Genomic DNA, 16435 nt, shown 5'->3' on the forward strand with positions numbered 1-16435 from the left:
GGTACTGGGACATACTGGGACAGACTGGGATGGACTGGGATAGACTGGGAGGGGTTTGGAACCATTTCGAGGGTTTTTTTAAGGGATTTTTTAGGGTTTTTGGGGCATTTTGGGGTCTCAGTGCCACCTACAGCTGTGACCAGTGCGGGGCCGAGACCTACCAGCCGGTACTGGGACATACTGGGACATACTGGGATAGACTGGGATGGACTGGGAGGGGTTTGGAACCATTTCCAGGGGTTTTTTAAGGGATTTTTTAAGGTTTTTGGGGGATTTTGGGATCTCAGTGCCACCTACGGCTGTGACCAGTGCGGGGCCGAGACCTACCAGCCGGTACTGGGACATACTGGGATAGACTGGGATAGACTGGGATAGACTGGGAGGGGTTTGGAACCATTTCCAGGGGTTTTTTTAAGGGATTTTTTAGGGTTTTTGGGGGATTTTGGGGTCTCAGTGCCACCTACAGCTGTGACCAGTGCGGGGCCGAGACCTACCAGCCGGTACTGGGACATACTGGGACATACTGGGATAGACTGGGATGGACTGGGAGGGGTTTGGAACCATTTCCAGGGGTTTTTTAAGGGATTTTTTAAGGTTTTTGGGGCATTTTGGGGTCTCAGTGCCACCTATAGCTGTGACCAGTGCGGGGCCGAGACCTACCAGCCGGTACTGGGACATACTGGGATAGACTGGGACATACTGGGATAGACTGGGATAGACTGGGATAGACTGGGAGGGGTTTGGAACCATTTCCAGGGGTTTTTTAAGGGATTTTTTAAGGTTTTTGGGGGATTTTGGGGTCTCAGTGCCACCTACAGCTGTGACCAGTGCGGGGCCGAGACCTACCAGCCGGTACTGGGACATACTGGGACATACTGGGATGGACTGGGATAGACTGGGATAGACTGGGAGGGGTTTGGAACCATTTCCAGGGGTTTTTTAAGGGATTTTTTAGGGTTTTTGGGGGATTTTGGGGTCTCAGTGCCACCTACAGCTGTGAGCAGTGCGGGGCTGAGACCTCCCAGCCGGTACTGGGACATACTGGGATAGACTGGGACATACTGGGATAGACTGGGACATACTGGGAGAGACTGGGAGGGGTTTGGAACCATTTCCAGGGGTTTTTTAAGGGATTTTTTAAGGTTTTTGGGGGATTTTGGGGTCTCAGTGCCACCTACAGCTGTGAGCAGTGCGGGGCCGAGACCTACCAGCCGGTACTGGGACATACTGGGACATACTGGGATAGACTGGGACATACTGGGATAGACTGGGATGGACTGGGATAGACTGGGAGGGACTGGGATAGACTGGGAGGGGTTTGGAACCATTTCGAGGGTTTTTTTTAAGGGAATTTTTAGGGTTTTTGGGGCATTTTGGGGTCTCAGTGCCACCTATAGCTGTGACCAGTGCGGGGCCGAGACCTACCAGCCGGTACTGGGACATACTGGAACATACTGGGATAGACTGGGATGGACTGGGATAGACTGGGACATACTGGGATAGACTGGGAGGGGTTTGGAACCATTTCGAGGGGTTTTTTAAGGGATTTTTTAGGGTTTTTGGGCGATTTTGGGATCTCAGTGCCACTTACAGCTGTGACCAGTGTGGGGCCGAGACCTACCAGCCGGTACTGGGACATACTGGGACATACTGGGATAGACTGGGACATACTGGGATAGACTGGGATAGACTGGGAGGGGTTTGGAACCATTTCGAGGGGTTTTTTAAGGGATTTTTTAGGGTTTTTGGGCGATTTTGGGATCTCAGTGCCACTTACAGCTGTGACCAGTGCGGGGCCGAGACCTACCAGCCGGTACTGGGACATACTGGGATAGACTGGGATGGACTGGGATGGACTGGGAGGGGTTTGGAACCATTTCCAGGGGTTTTTTAAGGGATTTTTTAGGGTTTTTGGGGGATTTTGGGGTCTCAGTGCCACCTACAGCTGTGAGCAGTGCGGGGCCGAGACCTACCAGCCGGTACTGGGACATACTGGGATAGACTGGGACATACTGGGATAGACTGGGATAGACTGGGAGGGACTGGGATAGACTGGGATAGACTGGGAGGGGTTTGGAACCATTTCGAGGGTTTTTTTTAAGGGATTTTTTAGGGTTTTTGGGGGATTTTGGGGTCTCAGTGCCACCTACAGCTGTGACCAGTGCGGGGCCGAGACCTACCAGCCGGTACTGGGACATACTGGGACATACTGGGATAGACTGGGATGGACTGGGAGGGGTTTGGAACCATTTCCAGGGGTTTTTTAAGGGATTTTTTAAGGTTTTTGGGGGATTTTGGGGTCTCAGTGCCACCTACAGCTGTGACCAGTGCGGGGCCGAGACCTACCAGCCGGTACTGGGACATACTGGGACAGACTGGGATAGACTGGGATGGACTGGGAGGGGTTTGGAACCATTTCGAGGGTTTTTTTTAAGGGAATTTTTAAGGTTTTTGGGGGATTTTGGGGTCTCAGTGCCACCTACAGCTGTGACCAGTGCAGGGCCGAGACCTACCAGCCGGTACTGGGACATACTGGGATAGACTGGGATAGACTGGGACATACTGGGATAGACTGGGATAGACTGGGAGGGGTTTGGAACCATTTCCAGGGGTTTTTTAAGGGATTTTTTAAGGTTTTTGGGGGATTTTGGGGTCTCAGTGCCACTTACAGCTGTGACCAAAGCAGGGCTGAGACCTACCAGCCGGTACTGGGACAGACTGGGACATACTGGGACATACTGGGATAGACTGGGACATACTGGGATAGACTGGGAGGGGTTTGGAACCATTTCGAGGGTTTTTTTTAAGGGATTTTTTAGGGTTTTTGGGGGATTTTGGGGTCTCAGTGCCACCTACAGCTGTGACCAGTGCGGGGCCGAGACCTACCAGCCGGTACTGGGACATACTGGGATAGACTGGGATAGACTGGGATAGACTGGGAGGGGTTTGGAACCATTTCGAGGGGTTTTTTAAGGGATTTTTTAAGGTTTTTGGGGCATTTTGGGGTCTCAGTGCCACCTACAGCTGTGACCAGTGCGGGGCCGAGACCTACCAGCCGGTACTGGGACATACTGGGACATACTGGGATAGACTGGGACATACTGGGATAGACTGGGAGGGGTTTGGAACCATTTCCAGGGTTTTTTTAAGGGATTTTTTAAGGTTTTTGGGGGATTTTGGGGTCTCAGTGCCACTTACAGCTGTGACCAGTGCGGGGCCGAGACCTACCAGCCGGTACTGGGACAGACTGGGACATACTGGGATAGACTGGGATAGACTGGGAGGGGTTTGGAACCATTTTGAGGGGTTTTTTAAGGGATTTTTTAAGGTTTTTGGGGGATTTTGGGGTCTCAGTGCCACCTACAGCTGTGACCAGTGCGGGGCCGAGACCTACCAGCCGGTACTGGGACATACTGGGATAGACTGGGATAGACTGGGATAGACTGGGAGGGGTTTGGAACCATTTCGAGGGGTTTTTTAAGGGATTTTTTAGGGTTCTTGGGCGATTTTGGGATCTCAGTGCCACTTACAGCTGTGACCAGTGCGGGGCCGAGACCTACCAGCCGGTACTGGGACATACTGGGACATACTGGGATAGACTGGGATGGACTGGGATGGACTGGGAGGGGTTTGGAACCATTTCGAGGGTTTTTTTTAAGGGATTTTTTAAGGTTTTTGGGGGATTTTGGGGTCTCAGTGCCACCTACAGCTGTGACCAGTGCGGGGCCGAGACCTACCAGCCGGTACTGGGACATACTGGGATAGACTGGGATAGACTGGGATAGACTGGGAGGGGTTTGGAACCATTTCCAGGGTTTTTTTTAAAGGAATTTTTAAGGTTTTGGGGGGATTTTGGGATCTCAGTGCCACCTACAGCTGTGACCAGTGCGGGGCCGAGACCTACCAGCCGGTACTGGGACATACTGGGACATACTGGGATAGACTGGGACATACTGGGATAGACTGGGAGGGGTTTGGAACCATTTCCAGGGGTTTTTTAAGGGATTTTTTCAGGTTTTTTGGGTCTCATTGTCACTGACGGTTGTGACCGAGACCTCCCTTTCATACTGGTATGGACTGGGACGAACTGGTTCATACTGGGAAGGCATTTTTAAGGAATTTCAGGGGTTTGGGGAGGGATTTTTTGGGGGGAATTCTCTGAATTTTTGGGGTCTCCCCTCACAGATCGAAGGCGCCATTTTCCCTCCTTTTCCAACCGACACTCTTGGGGGTCTCAGGAGAGGATTTTTTGGGACCTTGGGGATTATTTTGGGGTTCAGGTGGAACTTTTGGGGTTCAGGTAAATTTTTTAGGGTTCAGGTGGGATTTTTTTGGGGATTCAGGTGGATTTTTTTTGGGGAATTCTCTGAATTTTTGGGGTCTCCCCTCACAGATTGAAGGCGCCATTTTCCCTCCTTTTCCGAGGGACGCTTTGGAGTTTTTGGGATCTTGGGGGGATTTTTTGGGGCGTTGAGTTGGAATATTTTGGGATTCTCTGAGATTTTTGGGATTCAGGTGAATTTTTTTGGCGGGGATTCTCTGAGATTTTGGGGTTTTTTTTCCCCCAGATTGAGGGCCCGACGTTCACACCGTTGCTGCTGTGCCCGAGCCGGGAGTGCCAAACCAACCGCTCGGGGGGACGGCTCTACCTGCAGAGCCGGGGCTCCAAATTCACCAAATTCCAGGAACTGCGCATCCAGGAACACGTGAGTGAGGGAGGGACCCCAAAATTCCTGACGGGACACTCCAAAATCCTAAAAAATTCCCTCAGGAAACTCCAAAATCCCCTCAGGAATGTCTCCAAAATGGCCACCGGGGCCTGTAAAATGGAGGCCAGGGCCCTAAAATTGGCTCCAAGTCCATCAAGTTTTGGGAATTTTGGGTTCAGGAGCTCCTGAGCGAGGGAGGGACCCCAAAATTCCTGACGGGACACCCCAAAATCCTAAAAAATTCCCTCAGGAAACTCCAAAATCCCCTCAGGAATGTCTCCAAAATGGCCACCGGGGCTTGTAAAATGGCAGCCAGGGCCCTAAAATTGGCTCCAAGTCCATCAAGTTTTGGGAATTTTGGGTTCAGGAGCTCCTGAGCGAGGGAGGGACCCCAAAATTCCTGACGGGACACCCCAAAATCCTAAAAAATTCCCTCAGGAAATTCCAAAATCCCCTCAGGAATGGTTCCAAAATGGCCACCGGGGTCTGTAAAATGGAGGCCAGGGCCCTAAAATTGGCTCCAAGTCCATCAAGTTTTAGGAATTTTGGGTTCAGGAGCTCCTGAGCGAGGGAGGGACCCCAAAATTCCTGACGGGACACCCCAAAATCCTAAAAAATTCCCTCAGGAAACTCCAAAATCCTCTCAGGAATGTCTCCAAAATGGCGGCCAGGGCCTGTAAAATGGAGGCCAGGGCCCTAAAATTGGCTCCAAGTCCATCAAGTTTTGGGAATTTTGGGTTCAGGAGCTCCTGAATGAGGCGGGGACCCCAAAATTCCTGATGGGACACCCCAAAATCCTAAAAAATTCCCTCAGGAAATTCCAAAATCCCCTCAGGAATGTCTCCAAAATGGCCACCGGGGCTTGTAAAATGGCAGCCAGGGCCCTAAAATTGGCTCCAAGTCCATCAAGTTTTGGGAATTTTGGGTTCAGGAGCTCCTGAATGAGCTGGGACCCCAAAATTCCTGACGGGACACCCCAAAATCCTAAAAAATTCCCTCAGGAAACTCCAAAATCCCCTCAGGAATGGTTCCAAAATGGCCACCGGGGCTTGTAAAATGGCAGCCAGGGCCCTAAAATTGGCTCCAAGTCCATCAAGTTTTGGGAATTTTGGGTTCAGGAGCTCCTGAATGAGGCGAGGACCCCAAAATTCCTGACGGGACACCCCAAAATCCTAAAAAATTCCCTCAGGAAATTCCAAAATCCCCTCAGGAATGGTTCCAAAATGGCCACTGGGGCCTGTAAAATGGAGGCCAGGGCCCTAAAATTGGCTCCAAGTCCATCAAGTTTTGGGAATTTTGGGTTCAGGAGCTCCTGAGCGAGGGAGGGACCCCAAAATTCCTGACGGGACACCCCAAAATCCTAAAAAATTCCCTCAGGAAACTCCAAAATCCCCTCAGGAATGGTTCCAAAATGGCCACCGGGGCTTGTAAAATGGCAGCCAGGGCCCTAAAATTGGCTCCAAGTCCATCAAGTTTTGGGAATTTTGGGTTCAGGAGCTCCTGAATGAGGCTGGGACCCCAAAATTCCTGACGGGACACCCCAAAATCCTAAAAAATTCCCTCAGGAAACTCCAAAATCCCCTCAGGAATGTCTCCAAAATGGCCACCGGGGCCTGTAAAATGGAGGCCAGGGCCCTAAAATTGGCTCCAAGTCCATCAAGTTTTGGGAATTTTGGGTTCAGGAGCTCCTGAGCGAGGGAGGGACCCCAAAATTCCTGACGGGACACCCCAAAATCCTAAAAAATTCCCTCAGGAAATTCCAAAATCCCCTCAGGAATGGTTCCAAAATGGCCACCGGGGCTTGTAAAATGGAGGCCAGGGCCCTAAAATTGGCTCCAAGTCCATCAAGTTTTGGGAATTTTGGGTTCAGGAGCTCCTGAATGAGGCGAGGACCCCAAAATTCTTGACGGGACACCCCAAAATCCTAAAAAATTCCTTCCGGAAACTCCAAAATCCTCAAAAATTCCTTCAAATTTGGATTCAAGATGACATCCGGGGCCTTCAAAAATGACCTCGATGGTTCTGAAACGTCCCAAAATTGTCTCAAATGGCCCTAAACGTCCTCAAATCTTCCTGGAATTTGCTTTAATGTCCTCTGGTGTCCCAAAATATTTCGGAAATGTCCAAGAATGCCTCGGAATTTTGTCAAATATCCCCAAAATTTGCTTCAAATTTCCCCAAACTGTCTCGAAATGCCCCGAAAACGTCCCAAAATTGTTCCAAAGTTGCCCCCAAATTGTCTTAAATACCCTAAAATATCTCCAAAATGTCTCAAAAATGTCCCCAAATGCAGAAAAGTCCCCAAAATTAACTTCAGTGTCCCCAAAACATCCTCAGAATATCCCCAAATGACCCCAGATGCCCCAAAAAATCCCCAAAATTGACTTAAATGTCCCCAAAACAACCTGAAAATGCCCCAAAATGTCCCCAAATTTCCCGAAAAATCCCCAAAATTGACTTAAATGTCCCCAAAACAACCTGAAAATGCCCCAAAATCTCCCCAAATTTCCCAAAAAATCCCCAAAATTGACTTAAATGTCCCCAAAACAACCTGAAAATGCCCCAAAATGTCCCCAAAACGTCCCCAAATGCCCAAAAAGTCCCCAAAATTCACTTCAGTGTCCCCCAAGATGGTCCCAAGTGTCCAAAAAAATCCCCAAAATTGACTTAAATGTCCCCAAAACAACCTGAAAATGCCCCAAAATCTCCCCAAATTTCCCAAAAAATCCCCAAAATTGACTTAAATGTCCCCAAAACAACCTGAAAATGCCCCAAAATGTCCCCAAATTTCCCGAAAAATCCCCAAAATTGACTTAAATGTCCCCAAAACAACCTGAAAATGCCCCAAAATCTCCCCAAATTTCCCAAAAAATCCCCAAAATTGACTTAAATGTCCCCAAAACAACCTGAAAATGCCCCAAAATGTCCCCAAATTTCCCAAAAAATCCCCAAAATTGACTTAAATGTCCCCAAAACAACCTGAAAATGCCCCAAAATCTCCCCAAATTTCCCAAAAAATCCCCAAAATTGACTTAAATGTCCCCAAAACAACCTGAAAATGCCCCAAAATCTCCCCAAATTTCCCAAAAAAAATCCCCAAAATTGACTTAAATGTCCCCAAAACAACCTGAAAATGTCCCAAAATCTCCCCAAATCTCCAAAAAAAATCCCCAAAATTGACTTAAATGTCCCCAAAACAACCTGAAAATGTCCCAAAATCTCCCCAAATTTCCCAAAAAATCCCCAAAATTGACTTAAATGTCCCCAAAACAACCTGAAAATGTCCCAAAATCTCCCCAAATTTCCCGAAAAATCCCCAAAATTGACTTAAATGTCCCCAAAACAACCTGAAAATGTCCCAAAATCTCCCCAAATTTCCCAAAAAATCCCCAAAATTGACTTAAATGTCCCCAAAACAACCTGAAAATGCCCCAAAATCTCCCCAAATTTCCCAAAAAATCCCCAAAATTGACTTAAATGTCCCCAAAACAACCTGAAAATGTCCCAAAATCTCCCCAAATCTCCAAAAAAAATCCCCATAATTGACTTAAATGTCCCCAAAACAACCTGAAAATGCCCCAAAATCTCCCCAAATTTCCCAAAAAATCCCCATAATTGACTTAAATGTCCCCAAAACAACCTGAAAATGCCCCAAAATCTCCCCAAATTTCCCAAAAAATCCCCATAATTGACTTAAATGTCCCCAAAACAACCTGAAAATGCCCCAAAATCTCCCCAAATTTCCCAAAAAATCCCCAAAATTGACTTAAATGTCCCCAAAACAACCTGAAAATGCCCCAAAATGTCCCCAAAACGTCCCCAAATGCCCAAAAAGTCCCCAAAATTCACTTCAGTGTCCCCCAAAATGGTCCCAAGTGTCCCAAAAAATCCCCAAAATTGACTTAAATGTCCCCAAAACAACCTGAAAATGCCCCAAAATCTCCCCAAATTTCCCAAAAAATCCCCAAAATTGACTTAAATGTCCCCAAAACAACCTGAAAATGCCCCAAAATCTCCCCAAATTTCCCAAAAAATCCCCAAAATTGACTTAAATGTCCCCAAAACAACCTGAAAATGTCCCAAAATCTCCCCAAATCTCCAAAAAAAATCCCCAAAATTGACTTAAATGTCCCCAAAACAACCTGAAAATGCCCCAAAATCTCCCCAAATTTCCCAAAAAATCCCCAAAATTGACTTAAATGTCCCCAAAACAACCTGAAAATGTCCCAAAATCTCCCCAAATTTCCCAAAAAATCCCCAAAATTGACTTAAATGTCCCCAAAACAACCTGAAAATGCCCCAAAATCTCCCCAAATTTCCCAAAAAATCCCCAAAATTGACTTAAATGTCCCCAAAACAACCTGAAAATGCCCCAAAATCTCCCCAAATTTCCCAAAAAAAATCCCCAAAATTGACTTAAATGTCCCCAAAACAACCTGAAAATGCCCCAAAATCTCCCCAAATTTCCCGAAAAATCCCTAAAATTGACTTAAATGTCCCCAAAACAACCTGAAAATGCCCCAAAATCTCCCCAAATTTCCCAAAAAATCCCCAAAATTGACTTAAATGTCCCCAAAACAACCTGAAAATGTCCCAAAATGTCCCCAAAACGTCCCCAAATGCCCAAAAAGTCCCCAAAATTCACTTCAGTGTCTCCCAAAATGGTCCCAAGTGTCCAAAAAAATCCCCAAAATTGACTTAAATGTCCCCAAAACAACCTGAAAATGCCCCAAAATCTCCCCAAATTTCCCGAAAAATCCCCAAAATTGACTTAAATGTCCCCAAAACAACCTGAAAATGCCCCAAAATGTCCCCAAATTTCCCAAAAAATCCCCAAAATTGACTTAAATGTCCCCAAAACAACCTGAAAATGCCCCAAAATCTCCCCAAATTTCCCAAAAAATCCCCAAAATTGACTTAAATGTCCCCAAAACAACCTGAAAATGCCCCAAAATCTCCCCAAATTTCCCAAAAAAAATCCCCAAAATTGACTTAAATGTCCCCAAAACAACCTGAAAATGCCCCAAAATCTCCCCAAATTTCCCAAAAAAAATCCCCAAAATTGACTTAAATGTCCCCAAAACAACCTGAAAATGTCCCAAAATCTCCCCAAATCTCCAAAAAAAATCCCCAAAATTGACTTAAATGTCCCCAAAACAACCTGAAAATGCCCCAAAATCTCCCCAAATTTCCCAAAAAATCCCCAAAATTGACTTAAATGTCCCCAAAACAACCTGAAAATGTCCCAAAATCTCCCCAAATTTCCCAAAAAATCCCCAAAATTGACTTAAATGTCCCCAAAACAACCTGAAAATGTCCCAAAATCTCCCCAAATTTCCCAAAAAATCCCCAAAATTGACTTAAATGTCCCCAAAACAACCTGAAAATGCCCCAAAATGTCCCCAAAACGTCCCCAAATGCCCAAAAAGTCCCCAAAATTCACTTCAGTGTCCCCCAAAATGGTCCCAAGTGTCCAAAAAAATCCCCAAAATTGACTTAAATGTCCCCAAAACAACCTGAAAATGCCCCAAAATCTCCCCAAATTTCCCGAAAAATCCCCAAAATTGACTTAAATGTCCCCAAAACAACCTGAAAATGCCCCAAAATCTCCCCAAATTTCCCAAAAAATCCCCAAAATTGACTTAAATGTCCCCAAAACAACCTGAAAATGCCCCAAAATCTCCCCAAATTTCCCAAAAAATCCCCAAAATTGACTTAAATGTCCCCAAAACAACCTGAAAATGCCCCAAAATCTCCCCAAATTTCCCGAAAAATCCCCAAAATTGACTTAAATGTCCCCAAAACAACCTGAAAATGCCCCAAAATCTCCCCAAATTTCCCAAAAAATCCCCAAAATTGACTTAAATGTCCCCAAAACAACCTGAAAATGCCCCAAAATCTCCCCAAATTTCCCAAAAAAAATCCCCAAAATTGACTTAAATGTCCCCAAAACAACCTGAAAATGCCCCAAAATATCCCCAAATTTCCCAAAAAAAATCCCCAAAATTGACTTAAATGTCCCCAAAACAACCTGAATATGTCCCAAAATCTCCCCAAATCTCCAAAAAAAATCCCCAAAATTGACTTAAATGTCCCCAAAACAACCTGAAAATGCCCCAAAATCTCCCCAAATTTCCCAAAAAATCCCCAAAATTGACTTAAATGTCCCCAAAACAACCTGAAAATGTCCCAAAATCTCCCCAAATTTCCCAAAAAATCCCCAAAATTGACTTAAATGTCCCCAAAACAACCTGAAAATGCCCCAAAATCTCCCCAAATTTCCCAAAAAATCCCCAAAATTGACTTAAATGTCCCCAAAACAACCTGAAAATGTCCCAAAATCTCCCCAAATTTCCCAAAAAATCCCCAAAATTGACTTAAATGTCCCCAAAACAACCTGAAAATGCCCCAAAATCTCCCCAAATTTCCCAAAAAATCCCCAAAATTGACTTAAATGTCCCCAAAACAACCTGAAAATGCCCCAAAATCTCCCCAAATTTCCCAAAAAATCCCCAAAATTGACTTAAATGTCCCCAAAACAACCTGAAAATGCCCCAAAATCTCCCCAAATTTCCCAAAAAAAATCCCCAAAATTGACTTAAATGTCCCCAAAACAACCTGAAAATGTCCCAAAATCTCCCCAAATCTCCAAAAAAAATCCCCAAAATTGACTTAAATGTCCCCAAAACAACCTGAAAATGCCCCAAAATCTCCCCAAATTTCCCAAAAAATCCCCAAAATTGACTTAAATGTCCCCAAAACAACCTGAAAATGTCCCAAAATCTCCCCAAATTTCCCAAAAAATCCCCAAAATTGACTTAAATGTCCCCAAAACAACCTGAAAATGCCCCAAAATCTCCCCAAATTTCCCAAAAAATCCCCAAAATTGACTTAAATGTCCCCAAAACAACCTGAAAATGTCCCAAAATCTCCCCAAATTTCCCAAAAAATCCCCAAAATTGACTTAAATGTCCCCAAAACAACCTGAAAATGCCCCAAAATCTCCCCAAATTTCCCAAAAAATCCCCAAAATTGACTTAAATGTCCCCAAAACAACCTGAAAATGTCCCAAAATCTCCCCAAATCTCCAAAAAAAATCCCCATAATTGACTTAAATGTCCCCAAAACAACCTGAAAATGCCCCAAAATCTCCCCAAATTTCCCAAAAAATCCCCAAAATTGACTTAAATGTCCCCAAAACAACCTGAAAATGCCCCAAAATCTCCCCAAATTTCCCGAAAAATCCCCAAAATTGACTTAAATGTCCCCAAAACAACCTGAAAATGCCCCAAAATGTCCCCAAAACGTCCCCAAATGCCCAAAAAGTCCCCAAAATTCACTTCAGTGTCCCCCAAAATGGTCCCAAGTGTCCAAAAAAATCCCCAAAATTGACTTAAATGTCCCCAAAACAACCTGAAAATGCCCCAAAATCTCCCCAAATTTCCCGAAAAATCCCCAAAATTGACTTAAATGTCCCCAAAACAACCTGAAAATGCCCCAAAATCTCCCCAAATTTCCCAAAAAAAATCCCCAAAATTGACTTAAATGTCCCCAAAACAACCTGAAAATGTCCCAAAATCTCCCCAAATCTCCAAAAAAAATCCCCATAATTGACTTAAATGTCCCCAAAACAACCTGAAAATGTCCCAAAATCTCCCCAAATTTCCCAAAAAATCCCCAAAATTGACTTAAATGTCCCCAAAACAACCTGAAAATGTCCCAAAATGTCCCCAAAACGTCCCCAAATGCCCAAAAAGTCCCCAAAATTCACTTCAGTGTCCCCCAAAATGGTCCCAAGTGTCCAAAAAAATCCCCAAAATTGACTTAAATGTCCCCAAAACAACCTGAAAATGCCCCAAAATCTCCCCAAATTTCCCAAAAAATCCCCAAAATTGACTTAAATGTCCCCAAAACAACCTGAAAATGCCCCAAAATCTCCCCAAATTTCCCAAAAAAAATCCCCAAAATTGACTTAAATGTCCCCAAAACAACCTGAAAATGCCCCAAAATCTCCCCAAATTTCCCAAAAAATCCCCAAAATTGACTTAAATGTCCCCAAAACAACCTGAAAATGCCCCAAAATCTCCCCAAATTTCCCAAAAAATCCCCAAAATTGACTTAAATGTCCCCAAAACAACCTGAAAATGCCCCAAAATCTCCCCAAATTTCCCAAAAAATCCCCAAAATTGACTTAAATGTCCCCAAAACAACCTGAAAATGCCCCAAAATCTCCCCAAATTTCCCAAAAAATCCCCAAAATTGACTTAAATGTCCCCAAAACAACCTGAAAATGCCCCAAAATCTCCCCAAATTTCCCAAAAAATCCCCAAAATTGACTTAAATGTCCCCAAAACAACCTGAAAATGTCCCAAAATGTCCCCAAAACGTCCCCAAATGCCCAAAAAGTCCCCAAAATTCACTTCAGTGTCCCCCAAAATGGTCCCAAGTGTCCAAAAAAATCCCCAAAATTGACTTAAATGTCCCCAAAACAACCTGAAAATGCCCCAAAATCTCCCCAAATTTCCCGAAAAATCCCCAAAATTGACTTAAATGTCCCCAAAACAACCTGAAAATGTCCCAAAATGTCCCCAAATTTCCCAAAATAAATCCCCAAAATTGACTTAAATGTCCCCAAAACAACCTGAAAATGCCCCAAAATCTCCCCAAATTTCCCAAAATAAATCCCCAAAATTGACTTAAATGTCCCCAAAACAACCTGAAAATGCCCCAAAATCTCCCCAAATTTCCAAAAAAAATCCCCAAAATTGACTTAAATGTCCCCAAAACAACCTGAAAATGCCCCAAAATCTCCCCAAATTTCCCAAAAAATCCCCAAAATTGACTTAAATGTCCCCAAAACAACCTGAAAATGCCCCAAAATCTCCCCAAATTTCCCAAAAAATCCCCAAAATTGACTTAAATATCCCCAAAACAACCTGAAAATGTCCCAAAATGCCCGAAAAGTCCCCAAAATTCACTGTAAGGTCCCCAAAACATCCCCAAAACGTGCCCAGGTGTGCGCAGGCGCTCACCTGCGCGCCCGTCCCCGCAGTCTGACCAGGTCCCCGTGGGGCACCTGCCTCGCTCGCTGGCGCTGCACCTGAGCGGGGCCAACACGCGGCAGGCCCAGCCCGGGGACCACGTCAAGGTGACGGGAACCTTCCTGCCCCTGCTGAGAGCTGGCTTCAGGCAGGTGACCCAGGTGAGTCACAGAGTGCACCTGGGACCCCAAACCCTCACCTGGGACCTCCAAAACCTCACCTGGGACCCCCAAACCCTCACCTGGGACCCCAAACCCTCACCTGGGACCCCAAAACCTCACCTGGGACCCCAAACCCTCACCTGGGACCCCAAAACCTCACCTGGGACCCCCAAACCCTCACCTGGGACCCCCAAACCCTCACCTGGGACCCCAAAACCCTCACCTGGGGTCTCCCAGAGCTCCCCTTCCTGCCCCTGCTGAGAGCTGGCTTCAGGCAGGTGACCCAGGTGAGTCACAGAGTGCACCTGGGACCCCAAACCCTCACCTGGGACCCCCAAACCCTCACCTGGGACCCCAAACCCTCACCTGGGACCCCCAAACCCTCACCTGGGACCCCCAAAACCTCACCTGGGGTCTCCCAGAGCTCCCCTTCCTGCCCCTGCTGAGAGCTGGCTTCAGGCAGGTGACCCAGGTGAGTCACAGAGTGCACCTGGGACCCCCAAACCCTCACCTGGGACCCCCAAAACCTCACCTGGGACCCCCAAAACCCTCACCTGGGACCCCAAACCCTCACCTGGGACCCCCAAAACCTCACCTGGGGTCTCCCAGAGCTCCCCTTCCTGCCCCTGCTGAGAGCTGGCTTCAGGCAGGTGACCCAGGTGAGTCACAGAGTGCACCTGGGACCCCAAAACCTCACCTGGGACCCCCAAAACCTCACCTGGGACCCCAAACCCTCACCTGGGACCCCCAAACCTCACCTGGGACCCCCAAACCTCACCTGGGGTCTCCCAGAGCTCCCCTTCCTGCCCCTGCTGAGAGCTGGCTTCAGGCAGGTGACCCAGGTGAGTCACAGAGTGCACCTGGGACCCCAAACCCTCACCTGGGACCCCAAACCCTCACCTGGGACCCCCAAAACCCTCACCTGGGACCCCCAAACCTCACCTGGGACCCCCAAAACCTCACCTGGGTCTCCCAGAGCTCCCCTTCCTGCCCCTGCTGAGAGCTGGCTTCAGGCAGGTGACCCAGGTGAGTCACAGAGTGCACCTGGGACCCCAAAACCTCACCTGGGACCCCCAAAACCTCACCTGGGACCCCCAAAACCTCACCTGGGACCCCCAAACCCTCACCTGGGACCCCAAAACCTCACCTGGGGTCTCCCAGAGCTCCCCTTCCTGCCCCTGCTGAGAGCTGGCTTCAGGCAGGTGACCCAGGTGAGTCACAGAGTGCACCTGGGACCCCAAACCCTCACCTGGGACCCCAAAACCTCACCTGGGACCCCCAAAACCTCACCTGGGACCCCAAACCTCACCTGGGACCCCAAAACCCTCACCTGGGGTCTCCCAGAGCTCCCTTCCTGCCCCTGCTGAGAGCTGGCTTCAGGCAGGTGACCCAGGTGAGTCACAGAGTGCACCTGGGACCCCAAACCCTCACCTGGGACCCCCAAAACCTCACCTGGGACCCCCAAAACCTCACCTGGGACCCCAAAATCTCACCTGGGACCCCAAAACCTCACCTGGGACCCCAAAATCTCACCTGGGACCCCAAAACCTCACCTGGGACCCCAAAACCTCACCTGGGACCCCAAAACCTCACCTGGGACCCCCAAAACCTCACCTGGGACCCCAAAATCTCACCTGGGACCCCAAAACCTCACCTGGACCCCAAATCCTCACCTGGGACCCCAAAACCCTCACCTGGCACCCAAAATCTCACCAGATTTTCTACCCCAAAATCACCTTTTTTTTGTTGTTGTTGTTGTTTTGCCCAAAAATGCCAATTTCCCCCTAAAATCCCAATTTTCTCCCAAAATCCCAATTTTTTCCCCCCCTAAAATCCCCAATTTTCTCCCAAAATCCCAATTTTTTCCCTCCCCCATCCCCAATTTTCTCCCAAAATCCCAATTTTTTTCCCCCTAAAATCCCCAATTTTCCTCCAAAATCCCAATTTTTTTCCTCCCCATCCCCAATTTTTTCCCAAAATCCCAAATTTTTCCCTCCCCCATCCCCAATTTTCTCCCAAAATCCCAATTTTTTTCCTCCCCATCCCCAATTTTCTCCCAAAATCCCAATTTTTTTCCTCCCCCATCCCCAATTTTCTCCCAAAATCCCAATTTTTTCCCTCCCCATCCCCAATTTTCTCCCAAAATCCCAATTTTTTTCCTCCCCCATCCAAAATTTTTTCCCAAAATCCCATTTTTTCCCCCCTAAAATCCCCAATTTTCTCCCAAAATCCCAATTTTTTCCCTCCCCCATCCCCAATTTTCTCCCAAAATCCCCGTTTTTTTCCTCCTCCATCCCCAATTTTTCCCAAAATCCCCGTTTTTTTTTCCCCCCTAAAATCCCCAATTTTTTCCCAAAATCCCCGTTTTTTTTCCTCCCCCATCCCCAATTTTTTCCCAAAATCTCCGGTTTTTTTTTCCTCCCCCATCCCCAATTTTTTCCCAAAATCCCGGTTTTTTTCCCCCCCTAAAATCCCCAATTTTTTCCCAAAATCTCCATTTTTTTCCTCCCCATCCCCAATTTTC

At 46.9% G+C, this 16435-nt stretch overlaps 1 protein-coding gene across 1 annotated transcript in view; it reads left to right on the plus strand.

Moving 5' to 3' along the window:
- Nucleotides 1-16435, plus strand: part of MCM7 (minichromosome maintenance complex component 7) — a 52824-nt gene that overhangs the window by 7455 nt on the left and 28934 nt on the right. The window contains exons 6-7 of the mRNA XM_062512149.1: nt 4569-4706; nt 13762-13911. Coding sequence (XP_062368133.1) covers nt 4569-4706; nt 13762-13911 — 288 coding nt within the window. The remainder of the gene's footprint in view (nt 1-4568; nt 4707-13761; nt 13912-16435) is intronic.

This window comes from Cinclus cinclus, chromosome 34 (genome assembly GCF_963662255.1).
Source record: "Cinclus cinclus chromosome 34, bCinCin1.1, whole genome shotgun sequence".
Classification (NCBI taxonomy): Eukaryota; Metazoa; Chordata; class Aves; order Passeriformes; family Cinclidae; genus Cinclus; species Cinclus cinclus.